The sequence below is a fragment of the Xiphophorus maculatus genome, chromosome 23 (genome assembly GCF_002775205.1).
Source record: "Xiphophorus maculatus strain JP 163 A chromosome 23, X_maculatus-5.0-male, whole genome shotgun sequence".
Taxonomy (NCBI): Eukaryota; Metazoa; Chordata; class Actinopteri; order Cyprinodontiformes; family Poeciliidae; genus Xiphophorus; species Xiphophorus maculatus.
The window spans coordinates 485785-506322 of record NC_036465.1 but is presented as its reverse complement, the minus strand read 5'-3'; the positions used below and the strand labels follow the sequence as shown (position 1 = coordinate 506322).

At 48.1% G+C, this 20538-nt stretch overlaps 2 protein-coding genes across 2 annotated transcripts; one reads left to right on the top strand and one right to left on the bottom strand.

Annotated features, from left to right (window-relative positions):
* Positions 1 to 22: 22 nt before the first annotated feature.
* Positions 23 to 9728, bottom strand: tgfbi (transforming growth factor beta induced). Its single transcript, XM_005812288.3, has 17 exons — positions 9415 to 9728; positions 8474 to 8572; positions 5249 to 5313; positions 5020 to 5177; positions 4786 to 4950; positions 3146 to 3292; positions 2925 to 3066; positions 2644 to 2856; positions 2027 to 2164; positions 1806 to 1948; positions 1485 to 1621; positions 1290 to 1420; positions 754 to 878; positions 580 to 682; positions 459 to 508; positions 366 to 390; positions 23 to 291 (listed from the first exon to the last, which is right to left on the bottom strand). The coding sequence occupies exons 1-17, from the start codon at positions 9525 to 9527 to the stop codon at positions 230 to 232; spliced, it is 2016 nt and encodes a 671-aa protein (XP_005812345.1). The 5' UTR covers positions 9528 to 9728; the 3' UTR covers positions 23 to 229.
* Positions 9729 to 11207: 1479 nt separating this feature from the next.
* Positions 11208 to 19773, top strand: LOC102237732 (START domain-containing protein 10-like). The gene is made up of 7 exons (XM_005812287.2): positions 11208 to 12310; positions 14479 to 14715; positions 16999 to 17146; positions 17871 to 17974; positions 18188 to 18305; positions 18395 to 18447; positions 18528 to 19773. The coding sequence occupies exons 1-7, from the start codon at positions 12164 to 12166 to the stop codon at positions 18741 to 18743; spliced, it is 1023 nt and encodes a 340-aa protein (XP_005812344.2). The 5' UTR covers positions 11208 to 12163; the 3' UTR covers positions 18744 to 19773.
* Positions 19774 to 20538: the final 765 nt, after the last annotated feature.

Here is a 20538-nt window from a genome sequence, read left to right as displayed (position 1 = left end):
CTGTTCAGGGATGAAGAACTGATGAAGAGGAGCATCACTCTCAGCTTTATTCTACAAACGTGAGTCCGGTCCGGTCCGGTTCTGGTCCGGTTCCGGGTCCGGACTGCGACCTGCCGACATGCTGCAGGACAACACACTTTACAGAAGATCCGAGTTGGATTTCACAGAATCAAACTGGTTCTACAGCAAACAGGAAGCAGGAAGTGGTTCTGCCGGAAGCCCCGCCCCCTCACTGGCGCCGGTTCATGGTTCTGCTGGAGCGGCTCATCAGAACCCGCTCAAACAAGTCGTCTGACGAGACAAACACAGTCAGGACCAGAACTAGAACTGGTACCGGGTCCATTAGCTGGAGAACCGTCTCTCACCGTTCCTGAACCTCCGGGAGTCGACCTGCAACAGAGGGCAAAGGTCAGACTGGGATCATCAACCGGTTTACTGGTTGTTTACTGGTTTCTTACTGGAGTTGCAGCCGCCGGTCCGTCCGCCTGCTCCCGGTCCGCCTTCGGAGCTGCCATAGAGACAACGGATCAGAACCACAGGAGGGGGCGGGGCTTACCCTGAGGAGGGGGCGGGGCTTACCCAGAGGCCTGATGATGGCGTTGACGGCGTGGACGACTCCGTTGGTGGCCATCAGGTCGGCGTCGACCACAGGAACCTTGTTGACGTAGACGGTGAAGTTCCTCTGCAACAGAGACACGGTCAGCACAGCCACAGGTCGCCCGTCGGCCAATCAGGCGGGGCGGCGGCACTGACCACGCCCAGCTCCAGCTTGTCGCCCTGCAGCGGCGCCAGGCGGGTGTGGGAACTGATCCCCCCGCTCACCAGCAGCCCCTCCCCCAGGTGAAGCCGCAGGACGGCCGTCAGCTGATCGGCGTTTCCTGCAGAGACAGACAGCTGATTGGCTGCTGCGGACCAGCCACTTCCTGGTTCTGCCGGGTCTAATGATCCGTCTCCATGGCGACCAGGAGGCCAAACATGGAGTGGCAGCATCGCCCCCTGCAGGCCAGGCAGGGAACTTGTCTAGTTCATCACCTTTTGCTGTCCAATAATCAATCAGGTAATCAATAATAAATCTTCAGCTTTTCTCAAGCATGTTTTTGACTTTCAGGCAATAAAATAGATTTTTCTATTTAATGAGGAATTTTATCTTTTTATGAATTTATAAAAGTGTATAAAAACTACAGGATGTGCCAATAATTGATCGACTTTTCTCCTGACCCAAAAAGGTTCTGATTCTGGGTCAGAACTACTGAACCGCAACAAACCCGGGTCAGAACCCCCACACTCACCAAGCAGCCGGCTGAGCTCGGCCGGCGGCAGGGCCCTGAACGCCTCGTCGGTGGGAGCGAAGAAGGTGAGCGCCCCCTGCTGGTTGAGCAGCTCCGTCATGCTGGCCGTCTGGATGGCGCCGACCAGCTGGCTGGAAGAGGACGCACCGGGTCAGAGCGGGTCAGAACCGGGGCGGCCCGCTGTCCGACGCTCACCTGAAGCGCTCGTCGGCCTTCAGGACGTCCATCAGCGTCCCGGTGGGCGGAGCCAGAACCTTGTCCAGCGTGAACATGGTGGCGAAGCGGCCGGTTCTGTCATGAGCCGCGATGCAGGTGTTCTCGATGCAGAGGTTCTGGAGAGGATGGACCATCAGAACCAGAACCAGAACCAGAACTTTCATGGTTCTGGTTTTATGTATTAACAAGAATTTCTCACTAAAGTGCGACATTTTGTTTCTCGTTTTCACGATAAACTTTCAGGTGTTCTCCATCAGGTTCTCCAGCTGACGACCCCGTGACCTCTGACCCCGTTCTTACGTTCCTGTAGACGAAGACACGCAGCGTCAGGCCGCCCAGCGTCTGCAGCTGCTGGCCGTCGTACAGCGCCTTGGAGGACAGCTGCTGCTTCAGCAGGTGGTTCTTCATCAGCGCCCGGAGGTCAGGGGTCATCGTCACGCTTCCTGTTGGACGAGGCGGCAGGAAGTGGTCACCTCACCTGTTCACCAGGTGACCTGGTCAGGATCCAGCTGCCGCGTTACCTTTGAAGGCGTCGTTTAGCGGCGCTAGCATGGTTAGCGCCTCCGAGCCCCTCAGGTGGGACGACAGGCCGGCGTCCACAAACAGCCTGGTCGCCGTGGAAACGGACGAGTCCTCCGCCAGCTCCAGCAGAGTTTTAGCTGCAGGTAAAGCAGAGCTTCAGAACGGGACCAGAAACAGACCAGAACCCTGACAGTTCAACTTTGATTGGTTATAAAATGATGAATATTTCGGGCGTGCCGTGGTGGCGTAGCGGTTAGCGCGACCCGTATTTGGAGGCCTTCAGTCCTCGACGCGGCCGTCGCGGGTTCGACTCCCGGACCCGACGACATTTGCCGCATGTCTTCCTTCCCCGTTTCCTGTCAGCCTACTGTCATATAAGGGACACTAGAGCCACAAAATACCCCCTGGAGGGGTAAAAAAAAAAAAGATGAATATTTCATCTCAACTTTTCCTGTTAGAATTTCACCAACAAAAAGTTTCCACCTGCGTCTGATCAACCAATAACATCCTCCTTGGGGCCAGAAGTGGCCCCCGAGCCTCAGTTTGGGCCCCCTGTCCTGAGTGAGTGTGTTCAGGAGCAGGGCAGCTGGTTCAGAACCAGAGCCAGACCCGGTACCTGAGTCTGGGATGAGCAGCTGGCTGATGTAGTGGATGACGCCGTTGGTCCCCAGCTGGTCCTTCTTGGTGACGACGGCGTTCCCGTTCAGCGTCATCTGGTCGCCGTCGCAGCCGACCTCCAGCGCCGTGCCCTGCAGCGTCTCCACGGACGTTCCCGACACGATGGACTCGGCACACTGCAGCTGCTTCAGCATGTGGTAGTTCAGCAGGTCTGGAGGTCAGCAAGAGGTCAGTGGCGCCCGAAGACCCTGGATTACCATCAGGCACAGAGACGGACACCTTTCAGAGCTACGGGGTCTCCCAGGATCCGGTTCAGGGTCTCCCGAGGAATCTTGGCGAAGGCGTCGTTGGTGGGAGCGAAGATGGTGTACTGACCCGGACTCTCCAGCAGGGTGCTCAGCCCCGCAGCAGCAAACGCCGCCTGCAGGCGGGCAGACAGGAAGTGATGTCAGAATGCCTGTTCAACATTACACCGGGAGTTCCCTGAGGGATTTACTCACGCGGAGCGTCTCCAGGTCGTCGTCGACGTCAATGATGGACTGCATGTCGCTGGACACGGCGGTGATGACACGGTCGATGACGTGGACGATGCCGTTGGTGGCGTGCTGGTCGGGTTTGATGAGGCGGGCGCAGTTCACCGTCACGATCTGAGAGACGACAACCTGCCGGTCAGATCCACTGCAGACGGACCGCTACAGAGGAACCGCCTGCTGCAGCCGCTCAGACAGGAAGTGACATTATCACGCAGAGCGCTGTGACTGTCAGAAAACGTCACAGCGCTAACCCGCTGAGGGAAAACATCCGATAACCGCTAACAGCAGAGCTAATATTCTTTTAGCACTTTTGCTAGTTAGCGGTTTAGCGCACTTAGCTTTCATTAAGCTAATTTTTACAGTGCTAATTTACTTGGCTGCTCTGTAAACTTTCAACTGAATGAAGTTCAGCATCTATGTGGAAGTTTTCTTTACAGTTCTTCAAGTAGTAAGATGTTTATATTCATGCTCTTATTTTGAAGTGTGTTTACGCAGCTTTTCCATTTCCTGTCCTGACTAAAACAAGAAACATGCAGGGATAAAATAAAACAGACAGTAGGGCGTGCCGTGGTGGCGTAGCGGTTAGCGCGACCCGTATTTGGAGGCCTCGACTCCCGGACCCGACAATGTTTGCCGCATGTCTTCCCCGTTTCCTGTCAGCCTGCTGTCATATAAGGGGCACTAGAGCCACAAAATACCCTGGAGGGGTAAAAAAAACGATAAAAAAACAGGCAGTAAAGAAGAAAACAAACATGAACAGAATATGAACGCTGAACTAAACTGCAGCCTGAAGGGTGTAACGTTTCAAGGTCTGATATAATTTAAAGGTTTTAGCATTAAACTTGATTTAAGATGTTTATGTATTAATTAAGGATAGTAAAATCTGGAAATTAGATTTTTGTTTGTAGGTCTGAATAATAAAAAAGTAAACAACGTATAAAGTTCTGAGTGATTAAGGTCACAATTTTCCATTCCAAATTAAACAGCTTTGATCTGTTCAAGTAATTTTCTAATTTTTTGCAGTGCAGCAAATGTTTTTCCTCTGCGTGTTTCCTGGAGCCGTTCTGTGGTTAGCAAAACTCAACAGCTATGAAACTGAAACCAGAAGAGAAAGTTCTGATCCAGAATCTCTTCCTGAAGCTCCAACCAGAGGAACGGTGCAATGACACGTTTCAGTCTGCAGAGGGCGATATACTCTGCAGTAGAACATGTTATTGACTCATGAAGGACGTCACCATGGTTAAAGTTAGTGGTTTAGCTTCTGCTAAATGCTATGTTAGTACTAATGTTTGACTCATGCTTTGACGTTCTAGTCTTTGTGATTAGCGCTTTAGCGTTAGCAGACCTAGTGTTTGTGATTAGCGCTTTAGCGTTAGCAGACCTAGTGTTTGTGATTAGCGCTTTAGCGTTAGCAGACCTAGTGTTTGTGATTAGCGCTTAACGTTAGCAGATCTAGTGTTTGTGATTAGCGCTTTAGCGTTAGCAGATCTAGTGTTTGTGATTAGCGCTTTAGCGTTAGCAGATCTAGTGTTTGTGATTAGCCTTTAGCATTAGCGCTGCTGGCTCCTTAGCTGTGTAGCTGCGTCCAGAGAGCTGATCTCTCTCACCCCGTTGCTGTAGTGGTGGATGTGGACGTGCGAGTCCTGGTACATGGAGGAGAAGGACGACCCGTGCTTCAGCTCCTCGGTGGTCAGCCGGCGGTTCACCATGTGGTAGTGCAGAGCGTTCAGCAGCTCGATGTTCACGTTGCTCACCAGAGCGTCCAAGATCTCCTGCAGCGGGACGACAGAGTGAGCGTGGGCGGCGTTGACCCCCGGCGACCTCGTGAGGCCCATACTGACCGCGGGCAGAGCCGCCCACGCCTCGTTGCTGGGAGCAAAGAAGGTGAAGCTGCCCGGTCCCTCCACCTCCTCCCTCAGCCGGGCTCGGTCCGAGTACATCTGGGTGGTGGAGGCGCCGACCGCGCCCAGAGTGCCGTAGATGTTCACCAGAGGCAGCGCTGCAACAGAACTCCGTCAGAACTTCACCACACTGCAGAACACAGGTGAGGTCAGAGGTCACATGACATACCGGCAGGGCAGCCCTTCTCTCCTGGAAGCTTCTCGTAACCTGGACAGCATTCGTAGGTGATGACGCTGGGGAGGAGACGGAGCAACGGGTCGAGTCAACGGGCAACTTCTCATCAGAGGCAACAGAAATCTACGGAGTCCTCGAGGGGACATGGGGAATTTTTTATTTTACGTTCCCTCACAATATGCTTACTGCAATATTTGCTGGTCTATTTTGTATACAGTCATGAATGTCAATTAACATTTCATATATATACATATTTAAAGAGCCTAAATGGTGGTAGAGCGCCCCCCTGGGTTAACTCCGGGAATCTCTTCTGCCCGTGTGTCAATCATCTCCAGGCCATTTCTTTGTTCTGTCACGATTATCGATTTATTCCATTTTCATTATTATGCTTCAAACGCAAAAGAAAAATTATTCCTCATGTCCAAATTACATGTGAGCTTCAAAGCTCAATCCTGGGATCCCTCCTGTCCAACAGACCAGTTACCATGGCAACGCAGAGATACACAGCTCTACATCACAATGTCACCAGATGACCTGACCTTTGACCCGTCTAATCATTGAACAGAGAACAGATCAAAGTGTGGGTTGCCATAACTTTCTGAACAGGAACTGAAGTAGGGCTGTTAAAAGAACATGTTGTTAATCCAGTATTCTGTCCAGCTTATTCCTGGGAGGCTTACTGGGGAAACTGGGGAAACCATTATGGGTCTTACTTCCGGCGCCACCAGAAGTAGCACTATTTCACTGTAATTTGTAGGTTTTTTGCTAATCTATATTCAAAGTTACATCTCTCTTTTTGGTTATGATACAATATTTAGTAAAACTTGTTCACGGACACACCGTCTGCTATCAGAGCTGCTCAGTACAGAGGATCTAATTATAAGTTTAGTCACAGGGAGCGACAGGAACACAGCGTTAAGTTTTGTAAGGTGAATTAGCAGCGCAGCTCGTTTCTCTGAAGAACTGACAGTGATAAAGAGAAAAGCAGAGAAGCTGCTCAGAGATCTGAGCTGCAGGTTTGTGCCGACAGAATAAAACACCAGAACTACATAATATTAGCTTGGGGTGAATTTGATTTTTCGTTTGAATTTAAAGAATAATAAAGTTCATGATCTGAGTCTTCATCATTATGTTGGGGCCAGCAACATTTATTTATAAGACAAAATAAAATATCTGGGTTTATTTAGTCCCAGAACCAGAACCGCGAGGTTCTCCGGTGATGAGTGTCGCTGATTGGAGAAATAACCGCAGCTGCTGCGCTTCAGACCGTAATACGGAGAATCTCCCCACTGGACCAGAACCGAACCGAACCGAACCACACATTAACCTGTTATAGAGAACAAGTTGCCAATGGAAAGTGTCTTAAGATGCCTTTGTGGAGCTCAGTAACTGTCGATTGTTCTCTAATAATCAGAGCAACAGTAAAATCCTCAGTTTGTGATTCTGCTGCGTTTCATCACTTTAACGTTTTAAGAACATGACGACACAAAAGGTTCGTCCAGGGCATGAAGGTCTGGACCATTTCATGGTAACGGGTCGAAAAGGCTCAAGATGGCTGCCATCTTAAAAAATGTCAGCCATCTTCAAATGGCTGATGGGAAATGTGAAGAACATCCAGGCTGAGGGTTAGCATGCTAATGCTAATATCAGGAACATGCTCTACTGGCTCTGAATTGGGATGTTTGACCTCTTGACCTCTGGAGGCTCATCTGGTCGGGACAGGACCCAAAGTTCTGACCCGGGAACCCCAGCAGGATCCGGTACCACCGCCTGAGTTGTGATCTGGTTTCGGTTTGTTTCTCATTAATCTGGACCGGACCTGCTGGTTCTGGACCTTCTGGATCTCCATGGGTTTGACCCAAAGTCACTCAGATGTTTTTCTTCATTTTCTTTGACCTGACGGGAAATCTGGGAACGAGAACCTGGACTCGGTTCTGCTTTGTCAAGAACCTGGGGTTCAGGTGAGCTCCCTGTTCTGAACCCGGTGTTCAGAACCGGCGCCGGCTCTCTGTGGCTGCAGCTCGTTAAGTTCAGCGCCGTCTGGAGGCACTAAGCGTCCACAGATGGAGATCAGCGCCGTGGCAACGGCTGGTCCTGATTATCCGCCCAGACGGAAAAGCGGCTCCCGTTTGTTCTAAACAAGGTGTCTGCTGTGGATCCAAACAGAGCGAGGCGCAGTAACTCAGCCGCTCCGTTTCCAGGAACATCCAGCAGAGGAATCTGGCTGAGAGCTCTGAACCGGCTCCAACATAAACCTGCAGCGCTGCGACGCTCCCGGAGGAATAAATCCCATTTCCTGTTTGGAAACACTGCGCTCTTTATGACGCTTCCAGCCACCAGACGCCGTCTGGGAGAAATACTGCTGGCTTCACCTCAACCCGACAGGACAACGGCCTGGTCCAGTCTGGTCCAGAACCAGTCAAACGTCTGATTCAACCAATTACCCAGAATTCCCCCTGAGACCTCATCATCCCTGTAGCTTCTAGAAAACCTCCAGAACTATCTGGAAAGCGATGGAGGCTCATTTCCTCGGAGTCCGGACAGTTTTCATGAATCCAGGAAGTTTGCAGCTCATCCAGACGGTTGCAGTCAGGTAACAGAAACACCTGGACAGGTGAAACAGGTGACACCTGGTGGCAAGTCCTGGTACTGCAGGCCAGCTACTGGCACCAGCAGCTAAACTCCCACAGGAAACTGATCCACATTTCACCAAAGAGCGACTTTTAACGCCGTTCAGCTTGGCGTGGAAACAGTCAGATAAACGTTGCATTCGGGCGAAAATATTCAGATTTGAGTCGCATTCGACAATGTAATTTTTTCTCAAATGCGACCTACTTCCAACTTTACTCTGCAGGCTGAACGACCCGATTCTGAAGTTTCCACCCAGATCTGGAAGTAAATCGGGTCCGTCTGCGTCTGCAGGCTGAACGTTGCAGCAGCAGACAGACCGCAAACCTAAACAATGAAGTGACGAAAGGAGCCGGAGTCAGTGAACGCATCACATCCCAACCCCACCACTCCATCCACACAGAACCGGGTCAGAAACTGCAGTTGGGCTCTGCTAAAGGCTGCTTCAGCTGTCCACTTCCTGCAAACAAAAACCTCACTTCCTGTTCGTTTCCGTCCCAATGCGGTTGGGCTGCGTTCAGCGTCCTGAGCTGACCGAGCCGCCTGACCCGGATAGTTCTGGTGGATGGTTCTGGTTGAACTGTGACTCACGTCGGTTTGCCGCAGATCTTGCGGTGGTACCACTGCTTGCAGTTGGTGAAGTACTTCCTGTTGGTTCCTTTGATCTGCTGCATGGCGCAGACGTTGGGCCTGAAACAGAAAACCCAAAGAGACGTCAGCCGGGTCAGAACCTCTACAGCTTCATTTAAGGAGGAATGCAGCTCTGGTCGCAGACTGAACCAGCAGTTCAGCTGGTTTGGGTTCATTCCTCCTTAAACTGGAAGATGTGACTTTAGTCTGTCACCATGGTGACAGATTAATGAGAGCAGATCGTCTGAAGAAATGAACCAAAAACAACCAATCAGAGCCAAGAGGCGGGTCTTAGCGCTGCCAATCAACGTCATGTACTTGCTGCTAATCGCAGAGAACGACTTACTAGCCTAGCATTTATGGCAGACTGTAGCAGCAGAGGGAAATGGGGAGGGGTGAGCAGCACATACACAAGGTTGATTGACAGCTCTAAGACTGTTACAAGCAGAGACCTGATCACAGACTAGAAAAGTTACAAACTGCAGCTTTAAATCACCCGGTCCAGAACCTCAACGGAGTCAGAACCAGCTGGGTCAGCCTTAAATAACCTGATTCCACCTTTATGAGAGTCAGCCCACCTTAAAAGAACCGGTTCATATGAACTGAGACTCCCTCTGTAACTAACTGGGTCCACCTTAACTGAGACGGTTTTGGCAGAACCTCCGGTACCGAGCAGTTTCACCACTACAGTAATACTCAATGCTACAGTACGTCATTGTCCTGCTGCACCATCCGGAGCGTCCAGCAGAGGGCGCCCTGCAGGTCCAGATGTCCGGTCCTGGACAAGTTCTGCAGAACTTTTCCTGCTCGGACCCAGAAGAACTTCTGTCTCTGATGCGCTTAAAGAAACCGTTTGTCAGCTCCTGGAGCAGAACTCTGAGCGGTTCGGTTCGGCCACTCACCCCTGCTGCCGGCCTCGGATCCGGCTGTGCTGCAGAACCGTCTGGTACGGAGACCGGGCCCCGCATACGGCCAGAACCACGGCCAGAACCGGAACCAGCAACCACGACTTCATCTCGACTAAACAGAGTCCAACTCCTGGTATCGTCCGAACCGTCCTGCTGCTCTGCTCGCAAGGTTCTGCTGCTGCCTGAGGAGGAGGAGGAGCAGGGGGAGGAAGAGGAGGAGGAGGAGGAAGACCGGAGGAGGGGCAGAGACCCAGTTAAAGTTCTGACCTCAGCCCGCTGAGGGAACTGGATCAGAACCGAACCTTCACCACTCTGACTGGGATCCTCCTTTTCCAAACAAAAGTGGAAAACCGAAGGGGCGTGGCCAGGGGAGTGGGCGGGGCTTCACTGCACCTGAAACTCATCAGGTTCTGATGACCCGGAGGTTCGGCCGGATCGGTCAGAAACTGTGGACTCAGCGGGTGTTGTCATGGCAACCAAACATCGTGGATGTGAAGAGACGCCATCATGAAGAACATGATGGGGGGTCAGAGGTCCTGACCTCTGACCTCTGCAGGGAGGTGAATGAACTGGTTCCAGGTGAGCCGGAACCTTTTAGTCTGGACTAACCGAACTCCGGATCCAGAACCTTTCTATTCACATGTTTCCGACACGACCGTAACGCTGACGCACAGCTAATGCTAACAGCAGGAAGCGGCTTTTCTCGGCTAATTTCTGCTTTGACACGATCTGATTGGACGCTGAAAACGACTGGTGTTGAGTTCAAGCTGTGCTAAAAGCAGTTAGCATATTAGTGAAGCTGTGCTAGCATAAAATAGCATCTGAATGCTAAACATATAGCAGCTAATGCTAGTGTTAGCATCCATTGAATGACCAGGACTTCCTGAAACTCTGGGAATTTGAAGAACCTGAAAAACATCAGAAACTGAAGGTTTGATCAGAAACTGAAGGTTTGATCAGAAACTGAAGGTTTGATCAGAAACTGAAGGTTTGATCAGAAACTGAAGGTTTGATCAGAAACTGAAGGTTTGATCAGAAACTGAAGGTTTGATCATCTCAGTTAATCTGTAATTTAACAGCAGAAAATGGTTTGGAATTGAAAATGTTGCTGATTTTCTTTAAAATGTGATTAATTTCTCACAGACTCTGAAATGAATTGAGCTCGACTGAACCAAACAGAAATGAATGAGAGCTTCATCATCATCATCATCCGTCTAATGGAAACCAGAACTGGGAACAGACCAGTCCCAGTTCACTAACTGGGACTGGGCGTCTCCTCCTCAATCTGTTTCCAGTTAGAGCTTCCTTTGCAGCACCAAGAGTGAATGTGTGTGTGTGTGTGTGTGTGTGTGTGTGTGTGTGTGTGTGTGTGGGACACAGAGCTGCTTTGTGCAGGTTTCCAGACGTTCTCAGAGGTCAAGGGTCAGCAGCAGTCGCAGCCCACCATCGGTTTATGAATCATCTGAAAACTAAAAGCTGTGATTTGATCAGGATCAGCAGACCAAGAGTCTGAGTCCTGATCCAGGAGATTCCAGGAGAATCCAGGAGATTCCAGGATGAGAGAATCTGTCGGTCTGAAAATCAAACTGGATCCGGTTTCATTGCGACAGAACTAAAGCAGAACCGAGCCGAGTTCCTGAACTTCTTCATTTCATTTCAACAAAAACAGAGAAGTTTTCTTCCTTCTCGTTTTTCAGACTCACTTCAGTTCATTTATGTTGCAATAATTCATAACAAACGTTTCATTTAAATAAAGTTTTTCATGTTTCAAATGTTTTTAACTGTTAAAATAAATCGGAGTCATATTTGTCTTCCTTTAGTTCAAATCTTTTACATGATTAAACTCATGATCTAGATCTTCTAGATGTTTTTTGTGTTTTAAATCGATTTGTCTGGATCACATGAACAAATATGCAAATTAGGCGACAACGTCATCGAGCCGCTTCTTCCTGTTTTAAATGAATTTTTGAAGAATCGGATCAGAACTCGGCTGAAGGAATCACTCAGATTAAAAGAAGAACAATGATCAGGAGTCCCTGAACCACCGAGCCGTTCTACAGAACCTCAGAACCTCTGGGTTCTGACGGATCTGATTGTTGAGAGATTTTTATGTGAGAATCTGGGATTATAATCTGGATTTAACTGGAACCAGTAGCAGAAGCTAAATTTGGAGAAAAGTGATTTTAGTTTCCATCAGAACTCTGTAATCTGTTCTAGGGTTCTGTTCATCAAACTGGGCCGACCCGGCTACAGAGAATGAAGATCCAATGAACTGATGGACTCCAGCGCCCCCTGCTGGCGGCGCAGTAGACTTTCTCTGGGATTCATCAGATGTACTGAAGCCTGGAAGCAGCCAGACCGGATCCCAGAACCTTTGTTGGATGTTGGACCGGACCGGTTCTGGAAGCTGTGCTTCCCACATTCTGTCAGACGGAACACCGGAACCGCTACCTGATGAAGACACCTGGTCTGTGGCTCCGCCCACCGCTGCAGAGCCCAGACAGGAAGTTTACCTGAACTGCATCCTCTCCAGGTTCCTCTGACGGACCAATCAGAAACCAGATGAGGCTTACCTGTCAGCAGGTGACCCTGATGATGTCATCCAGACAGGAGCCGGAGATCTCTGAGCTGCACCTGAAAGCACCTCACAGATCCTCTCCTGAACAGATGAGTTACTCTGAACCACAGCAGACACCCTGATTGGTTGGTTGATTGAACTGGGTTAGGACTGGCATCAGGATCGATGCAGTTCACTACATTTCCCAGGATGCACCTCACTTTCTGGGTTGGATTTTTAAGCCTGAAGAGGACTTGTGTGAAATTCTGCCCCCTGTGGTGGGAGCGCGAACTGCAGCCAGAGAGGATCCGTTCATTTCAGATCGATTTCTCGGTAAAACATTATAATCATGTCAAGGTTGCAACATTCAGCTTAATCAGCTGTTGTTTAAAAAAGAAGCAACAACAAAATGGTAAAATAAATGAATAAATGAGGGTTTCTTACTCTGTTTGGTGTTATTTTAAACACCAAGAGAATCGCTCTTTTTCCTACTTTTGTCTCAAGCCTGACAAATGAAAGTCAGTCACTAAACACAGTTTTTCAACACGTTGTGTGAATTTATCATTTTTCATTGCTGATATAAGAAGATGGAAGTTGCTAATAGGACAGGAAGACTAGACTTCCTGAAAAGATGAGAGTATTTCTGGAAAACCTCTTCTAATGTTAAATATGACAGATTATTGGATAAAAGAAATTTCTAGTTGCTAATTTTTAGTGGTTCAAACATATTATCACACATTACAATCACTGAGAATTTGGAAACGGTTGCTCTTTATTTGAAAAAGCAATGAGGGAACCGGTGGGATTATTCCAGCTGTCTGTAATAATCTGTTCCCCCTTCATAACATGGGAACAAATTAATTTACTACCAAGGTTTTAACTGAGTTTATTCCTCTCTACATCAACAAGTCCTGTGATTTTTGTGAAATTTGCTGTTTATCTGCCAGAGTTATGAGGAGGGAACCAAATATTTTAGCCGCCTGAAATAATCTGTTCCCCCTACAAAGAACAGCTTATTTCAGATGGCTAAAATATTTGGTTCCCCCTCATAACTCTGGCAAAAATATAGCAAATGTTTTCAAACTTGCAGGATTTGTTGCTGATGAAGAGAGGAATAAACACAATTAAAGACTTGGTAGTAAATTAATTTGTGCCCATGTTATGAAGGGGGAACAGATTATTACAGACAGCTGAAATATCCATTCTCTCCTCCCCCATAACTTTGGGAAATAAAGAGTAACTGTTTCCAAATTCTGAAAAATTGTTATGTGTGATAGTATGTAGTAAACTAGAAATGTCCCTAATCCAGTAACCTGTCATATTTTACATTAGAACGGGTTTTACCAGAAAGTCTACACTCTCATCTTTCAGGAAGTTTTCATTTTTGTGCCCTGATATCAGCCAGTTTCCATCCTCTTATATCAGCAATGAAAATATATAAATTCACACTACCTGTTGGAAAACTGTTTGGTGACTGACTTTTACTTGTCAGGGTTTTTTTTGTAATTATTTTTTTATTTAGAAAGACAGATTTCCATCACATCTGTTAATTACAACTTTACCCATTTAAGATCGTACATAAGTACACAACCTGAGAATCCAAGTGGTTTTGTCCATTCTGCCTTTCTGGTATTTTCTTTTACAGACTATTATTTGTCAAGTTTAAGTGACAAAAGTTGGGGAAAAACCGATTCTCTTGGCGTTTAAAATAACACAAAACAGCGTAAGAAAACCTCAATCATTTATTTATTTTACCATTTTGTTAGCAGCTGATTAAACTGAAAGTTACAACCTTGACATGATTATATGAGTTGTTTTACTGAGAAATCGATCAGAAGCGCCGTGGAGATGATCAGATCCGCCGCAGGGAGCAGATTTTTACAGGGAGCAGATTTTTACAGGGAGCAGATTTTTACAGGGAGCAGATTTTGGCACAAGGCCGGTCTGGAAGAGTCTGGTGGAGGTGGAGCGCTTTGTTAAATTACACAGTCACCACTTTATTCACTCATTAATAAATGAGTTTCAACCTAAACATTTAATTAGCTAAATATTTATGGTATTAAATATATAATATTTAATAAATAAATTACCATATTTATGGTAAATATTTAATACCATAAATATTTAGCTCTATACTAAGTACCCTGCTTTATTTAGTTTGAAGCTAACAACTTAGCTAATTATTTAGTCAACAGAGATAAATGTTTGGGTAATATGAAAATTCAAAAGCAGAACTATCAAAATAAAACCTGGATTTTAAGAACTTTTTTATAAATGTTTGTGAGACCGAAGGTGGGACGGGTTCTACCTGAGCCAGAACCTGATCCGCTGTTTTCAAGCGGAGTGAGAGCTCTGACTGTCTGACCTATCTGTGCAGCAGGAGGTGGATAAAAGCTGCAGCATCACCTGCTGCATCTCAGACCCGAACCTGGACCCGGTGTTGTTCAGACACGAGTCCCGGTCCGGCTCTGCCTGAGGTTCTGCTCTCTGACCCGCTCCAGGATCCGCTGCTTGTCTCTGTGGTCCAGTTCCTCCTCCTACGGTCCGGTTCTGCTCGGAACGCCGGAACCAGGCGGCCTGACCGAACGGAGATGCCGGTTCGGATCCCGGACGACTCGGACTTCTCCTCCTTTAAGGATCAGTGTCTGAGTCCGGACGGATGGAGCAGCCGGTACCACAAGGGCGGAGTGACGGTTTGGTGCCGCGAGCAGGACAGCAGCTCGGTCCAGAAGATCAAGGTAACTCACCTGGGAGACCTTCACAATAAAAGCTCCAGGAAACATTTCACTTTAACCTCAGCAGGTCCAGATGAGACTTTCCTGCTGGTTCCGTCCGCAGTGTGTGTGTTGTGTGTGTGTGTTGGGGTGTGTGTTGTGTAGTTCTGGGTTCCTCAGAAATCCAGAACTACAGTGTGAACTTTTCCAGAACCTGCTGACCCGGTACCACCAGACCTTCTGAGGAATGTGGTCATCAGAACCCATGGAAACATCTGAAACTGGAGCTGAAACCGGATCCGGAGGAAAACCCGGTCCAGTTTCCAGGCGGATCACGAGATCCGCAGCAGTTTGACTTTTTGTTATCAAAAAACCAGCAGGGCTCGGTTCTGGTTCCGTACTTTTAAAGCTTCACAGCGTATGGACCACAAGAACCTTTTCATGGTTCTGTTCCAGAAACTGGTGGTTCTGTTTATGAAGAAAACGCATCCTGGTTCTGGCAGGATCCAGACCAGTTCCAGTCAGTGTTGTCTGTAATCCTCCAGAACCCGTGTTGTGAGGTTCTGCTGTGCATTGTGGGTAATGTAGGCACCGACTGCATTCAGGAGGTCAAAGGTCGTCTCCTTCTCTGGACCTCCAGCTTCACCGGGTCATCTCTGGCTCTGGACCTGTGTGAGCCTCCAGGTGGTTCTGCTCAGGTAAGGTCATGACCTCTGTCCGTCTGGTGCTGGTGACCTGGTGACCTCCAGGTGAAGGTGGAGAGGCTGAAGGTTGAGGTCACTGTGAGGACCAGCTGACCATCTCTGTCACCTGAATCTACCTGAGTCGGTCCAGGAAGTTCTGATGGACCCACTTGACTGGCTGGTTTTAGATCAGATCCTTCGACCTTCAGCCTGAAACTCTGCAGAATATATATATAACAACAGGAAGCCATTACTTTGAAACTCTGCAGGAAGTGTTTGGGAAAACAGCTGGAGAGGCTCTGACCCAGACCCGGATGTTGGGATCATCAGAAACGAGGAGGAGCTGATAGAAGGAGCCGATCAAATCTCCTTCATTGGTTAAAGACTAAATTGTTCAGTAACTGAATCGGTTGTTCAACCAACTCTGGGTCTGGATCGTCCATAGCAGCTGCAGTCTGAAGCAATTCTTCCAGAAGGTTCCATCAGGAGAAGCTGCAGGTTTGAACCAGCCAGGACGCCGGGCCAAAGCGGCCTGAACCCGACCAACACATTCTGAACCCTTCGAAGATGCCCTGAACCCCCATAGACACCCAGTCTGTTGAAGACGCCCCGAACCCGGCATCATCGCCTGCTGATGAGTTGCAGCAGCTGGGTGCTGAAGCTCAGGACGTCCTGAATGATTGATGCAGTTCCTGAGTTCTGCTGATTGAGTTACACGGATCCAATGACAGCCGCCCAGCCGAGCCTGACGGCCCTGAAAGATTACAGCCTGGAAAAGATGACGTCCTGCAGGTAGCGGCCGCCTCCCATGGTATCCGGTAACCAGTGAGGAAGAAGAGGCTGAAGGCTGCAGTTTAACTCCTGGACAGAGTCACTAGCAGTCTGAAGTAGGTTGGGTGGTACCAGCAGCTCGTCATCATCCTGATCTTCATTCAGTCTTTAGATCCTCAGAGATGTCTCAGTCTCCAGTTGTGGGTTGTTCTCGTCTGATCGCCTCCCAACCCTGAAGTTTTCACCACATTTACAGTCAAATTTGGATGAAGAGTTGGATCAAGACGTTTTCTGGGAACAGCTTGTTGATGATCTGATGGTTCTCCAGCATCGTGGTGAACTGGATCACAAGGCTGAAGCTAGAACCAAGTGGTTCAAAATTTAGAAAGTTGACATCTGGAGGTTTGAAGCCCAGGGAGGTCCTGTGGTCGGTTCCTCAGGTTGGAGGACTTCCTGTCTGCCTGCTTGTTCTTGCTGGTTCCTCTGGGTTTGTTGCTGTTTGTTGGGTTTTCTCTTCATTAAAGCTGAATGACTCCGTCTGCTCAGCTCCACCTGAGCTTCCAGATCACCTGGCAGCCCCTGATCAGCTGGTCTGCCTCTGAGCAAGGCAGTGATCAGGTGTCTCCTTCAGAGGTCATGTGAGAGTTGAACTTTAGACGTCACTTTCCTGAAGAACAGAACCCAACACAAGAAGTTCATGTGGCCCAGCCTGGAGTCACGTTACTGGTGGATGGGAGGGTGGCCATCCAATGGAAGCTGTTGATGATGGTTCTACTTCCACAACCTCTGACCTTTAGGTCCAAGTTCTGCTCCTGGTTCTGGTGAAACCGGTTCTTCTCTGTCTCTGTTCCAGATGAGGATCGTGTGCAAAGACGTGACGGCAGAGACACTGTACGACGTCCTCCATGACACCAGCTACCGTAAGAAGTGGGACACCAACATGATCGACACCTACGACATCGGCAGACTGACGGTCAACGCAGACGTGGGATATTACTCCTGTCAGTGCCACTGGACCCGGTCCAGACTTTATTCCAGAATCTGACTCCAAACCAGACCAGCCTCGACATTCAAATCATAAAATAGAGGAAAGTCTGGTCCTGATTGGGTGTTTATGGGTGTTAAAAATGAACAGTGTAGCACAACCTAAAATTGGGAGCGGAGAGCATCCTCCAGCTGCTGAAGCTCAGACTTTCAGCCTCCCTGAGATGCTTGGTTTGTGGTGCTGTCTTCATCCTGGACAGGGAACATTGAAACAGGTCTTTACTCCTTAAAGCTGCCGAGGGGTTTGGCAGTTTGGTGTCCATCCTTGTGTGTTGTGGCCCTGCAGAAAGCCTCTGACCGGTATTCTGCAGCACGCCCTGCAGTAGTAGAGGGTACCGGTGCTTTGAGGCAGCATCGACATAATTCTTGTTCCCAGTGCAGGTTGGATTCCTCCAACTCTACTTTCATGCTAAACCTATTGGCAAAACAGCAAAGAGAAAGCTTAGAAAGACCAAATGTCTCCACTGATGTTTAAATATTAAGTAAAAACATCCAATCGGGTGTGAATGTTGGTAGAAGTTTTCCCTCATTGGTGGGCAGAGGAGACGTCTATCAGCAGATTCCTGGTTTTTACGGTCACTTCCTGTGGAATGTGATTCATCTTTGGCTGGATGTTGAACATGAACAGTTCAGCTTGGATAGAATGACTTCATTTATTCCCCCTCTGGTGTCTGTTTGAAGGGAAATGCCCGACGCCTCTGAAGAACCGAGACTTTGTGACGATGCGGTCTTGGCTTCCGCTCGGCAGCGACTACATGATCATCAACTACTCCGTCAAACACCCGGTCAGTGTCCGCTGCTGCCGCTGCTGGTGGAGGTCGGGTTGCAGACAAAGGTTCTGGAAAGTACTGACCCGTCTCCTGTTCCCTGCTGAGTTCAGCAGCATGTTTACAACTCTTTAGTTACGGCAGAAGGATCATGTTTACAAGAACCACAGGAAGTCGTCACACTGCTCTCTCATGTAAGAATCCAAACTTCCCGTCTGTTCGTCTCCATAGCAACATCCTCCTAAGAAGGACTATGTCCGAGCCGTGTCTCTGCTGACGGGCTACCTGATCCAATCCAACAGTGCCGCCAGCGCCACCCTCTACTACCTGACCCAGGTGGACCCCCGAGGTGAGGCAGGAAGACTTTCAGAGTTTTGTCCTCCGTTCTGTCCTCCCAGAGACCTGACCCTGAGTCCTGTCCCCTCCTGTGTCCTGCAGGCTCTTTACCAAAGTGGGTCGTTAACAGAGTCTCTCAGTTCGTGGCTCCGAAGGTAAAAGTCGGTCCGGTTCCTCCAGCAGATGGAGTCTCTGTCCCCTGTCCGACCCTGTCCTGCCGTCTCTGTCCCGCCAGGCCATGAGGAAGATCTACAAGGCATCTCTGAAATACCCGGAGTGGAAGCGGAAACACGACCCGACCCTGAAGCCGTGGATGTACCCGGAGCAGAACACGCTGCCCTCCGTCAGCCCGGCGGACCTGACGCTGCAGCGGGCGGACTCTCTGGAGAACATCGACGAGAGCGGCGTGAGCGAGGAGAAGGCGCAGCACAGCGACGACGAGGAGACCTAGGAGTTTGTCTTCACTGAGGGACTGTCCTCCTCTCACCGGCTGGCTGTTGGTTTGCTTGATCACCTCCAGCTGGAGACGTTTCCCAGTCCTCCAGTGTCTGTCCCTGTCCTCTGCCTCCACCCATTCTGTCCACACGCTGACCTCTGAATGACCAAACTGTCCGCTGACCTCTGTCTACACCAGGGGTGTCCAAACTTTTTGTCCTGTAGGTCAAAAGTATTAAATAGGCCAAGAAAATAAAAACACAAAATAAAGCAAATACTCATCCAATATTTTTGTAGGTTGTTCGCTGTAGATCCAAACATGAAAGGATTTTGCTGTAAAAGAGAAACATCTAGTTTACAAATTATTTTATAGCAAATTGATTCTCAGTTATAGGAACAGGATGTTTTCACTTTCCTTCAAAACAAATGAATAAATAAAAAAGCTGATTTTGTTGCAACAAAGTCGGCTTTCCAGTGAAAGTCTGTAGAAAAACGTGGCTCTACTAATTATAAAACTTTGTTATAAAAACACTAATACTGTGTCGTACTTATTTTTTCCATTGTAAGAAAATCATCATTTTCAATGATAATTGATTACAAACAAAAAGTCTTCATCTGCACCAGCCGGGTCACAAAAATTCAGATGTAGGGCCACAAAAGGCCCCGGGCCGCTCTTTGGACACCCCTGGTCTACCCCATGTTCAGGCTGAATGTCCTCTCAGCTTCTCAACCTTTGACCTCAGAACCCCTAAGCTCCAGGTTTTCTAATGAAGCGTTTTGATCATATTTTCCCAAACTGTAGTTTTGTTCCAGTGATCTTCTAGTTTAAATTCAATCCTAATAAATTATAATCAGTAAATAATTATTTTGTAGATCTTTCCAGACTTCCTGTGAAATTTAAGGATGCTTCATGTGTTGAACTGAAACCGCTTTAATGAATGAAACTGAAACATTTTTTACCTCCAAGACCAAATTAAACTGTTATTGATTAGAAAGCTGATCAGTTCGATACGCGTGTGATCAATAAAGGTTCCTGTACCTCCGTCCCTGTGAGTCATTGGTCCGTACCTGGAGGTGATGATGTCATTCTGCTGGCGTCATGAAGGTTTGCTGTAGGACCAGAAGGTCTGTTTGGAGCCAAACATAGGGGGCGCTGTTTCAACGTTACAGTCAAACATTAACAACGGGTCGATTTCACCTGTTGTAAGAAGGGAGTTCAGTTTTCAGTCATTATTTCACCTTTTTATTCATAAAAATGTAAGATCAATGTTTAGCTTATATATAAATTCTCAAGCCCAAGCTTTTATTTTGAAAGTCCTGTCTGCAAGTGTATATTATGTATGTTAGCTAAATTTAGCTGACTATTCAACTATTCAACAGTTTGAAACTGTGACATTCATAAACGAATGAACAATGTGAAAATATGACTTTGAAACATGAACTCAGTTCTTTTCTCTCTTCTAAAAGGCTAAATAATCCAGATTATTGCTGTTAATCTGTGACTGTAGCTCATCAGCAGCCGCTTGTTTCTGCAGGAACTTCAGGATTTGCCTGGCCTGCAGCGCCCTCTGGTGGACACCTGCCAGAAGAAAACTAGCAGAAGACCAAGATGAGGAAAAAAGCTTTAGTTTAAAATGTCAATTTTAATCAGTTGAACATCTAAAAACTGATAACTTTGAAAGGTTTCTGTCTTTCCTGATCATAGAGGTAAATCCGGAGCCAATGAGTTCTGGTTCTGGGATTACGGACTGAACAGGGCCTGACGAGTCCACATGACTCAGAGCTGATAAAACCGTTTAGGTCCAGAAAGA

Coding starts and splice junctions, on each gene's coding strand:
- tgfbi (XM_005812288.3), bottom strand. CDS start 9,527: ATGAAGTCGTGGTTGCTGGTTCCGGTTCTGGCCGTGGTTCTGGCCGTA. Junction 4,951..5,019: donor CGTGGGCGGCTCTGCCCGCG/GTCAGTATGGGC, acceptor GTCCCGCTGCAG/GAGATCTTGGACGCTCTGGT. Junction 1,622..1,805: donor GTGTCTTCGTCTACAGGAAC/GTAAGAACGGGG, acceptor CATCCTCTCCAG/AACCTCTGCATCGAGAACAC.
- LOC102237732 (XM_005812287.2), top strand. CDS start 12,164: ATGCAGTTCACTACATTTCCCAGGATGCACCTCACTTTCTGGGTTGGA. Junction 14,716..16,998: donor GCTCGGTCCAGAAGATCAAG/GTAACTCACCTG, acceptor TCTCTGTTCCAG/ATGAGGATCGTGTGCAAAGA. Junction 17,147..17,870: donor AGACGTGGGATATTACTCCT/GTCAGTGCCACT, acceptor GTCTGTTTGAAG/GGAAATGCCCGACGCCTCTG.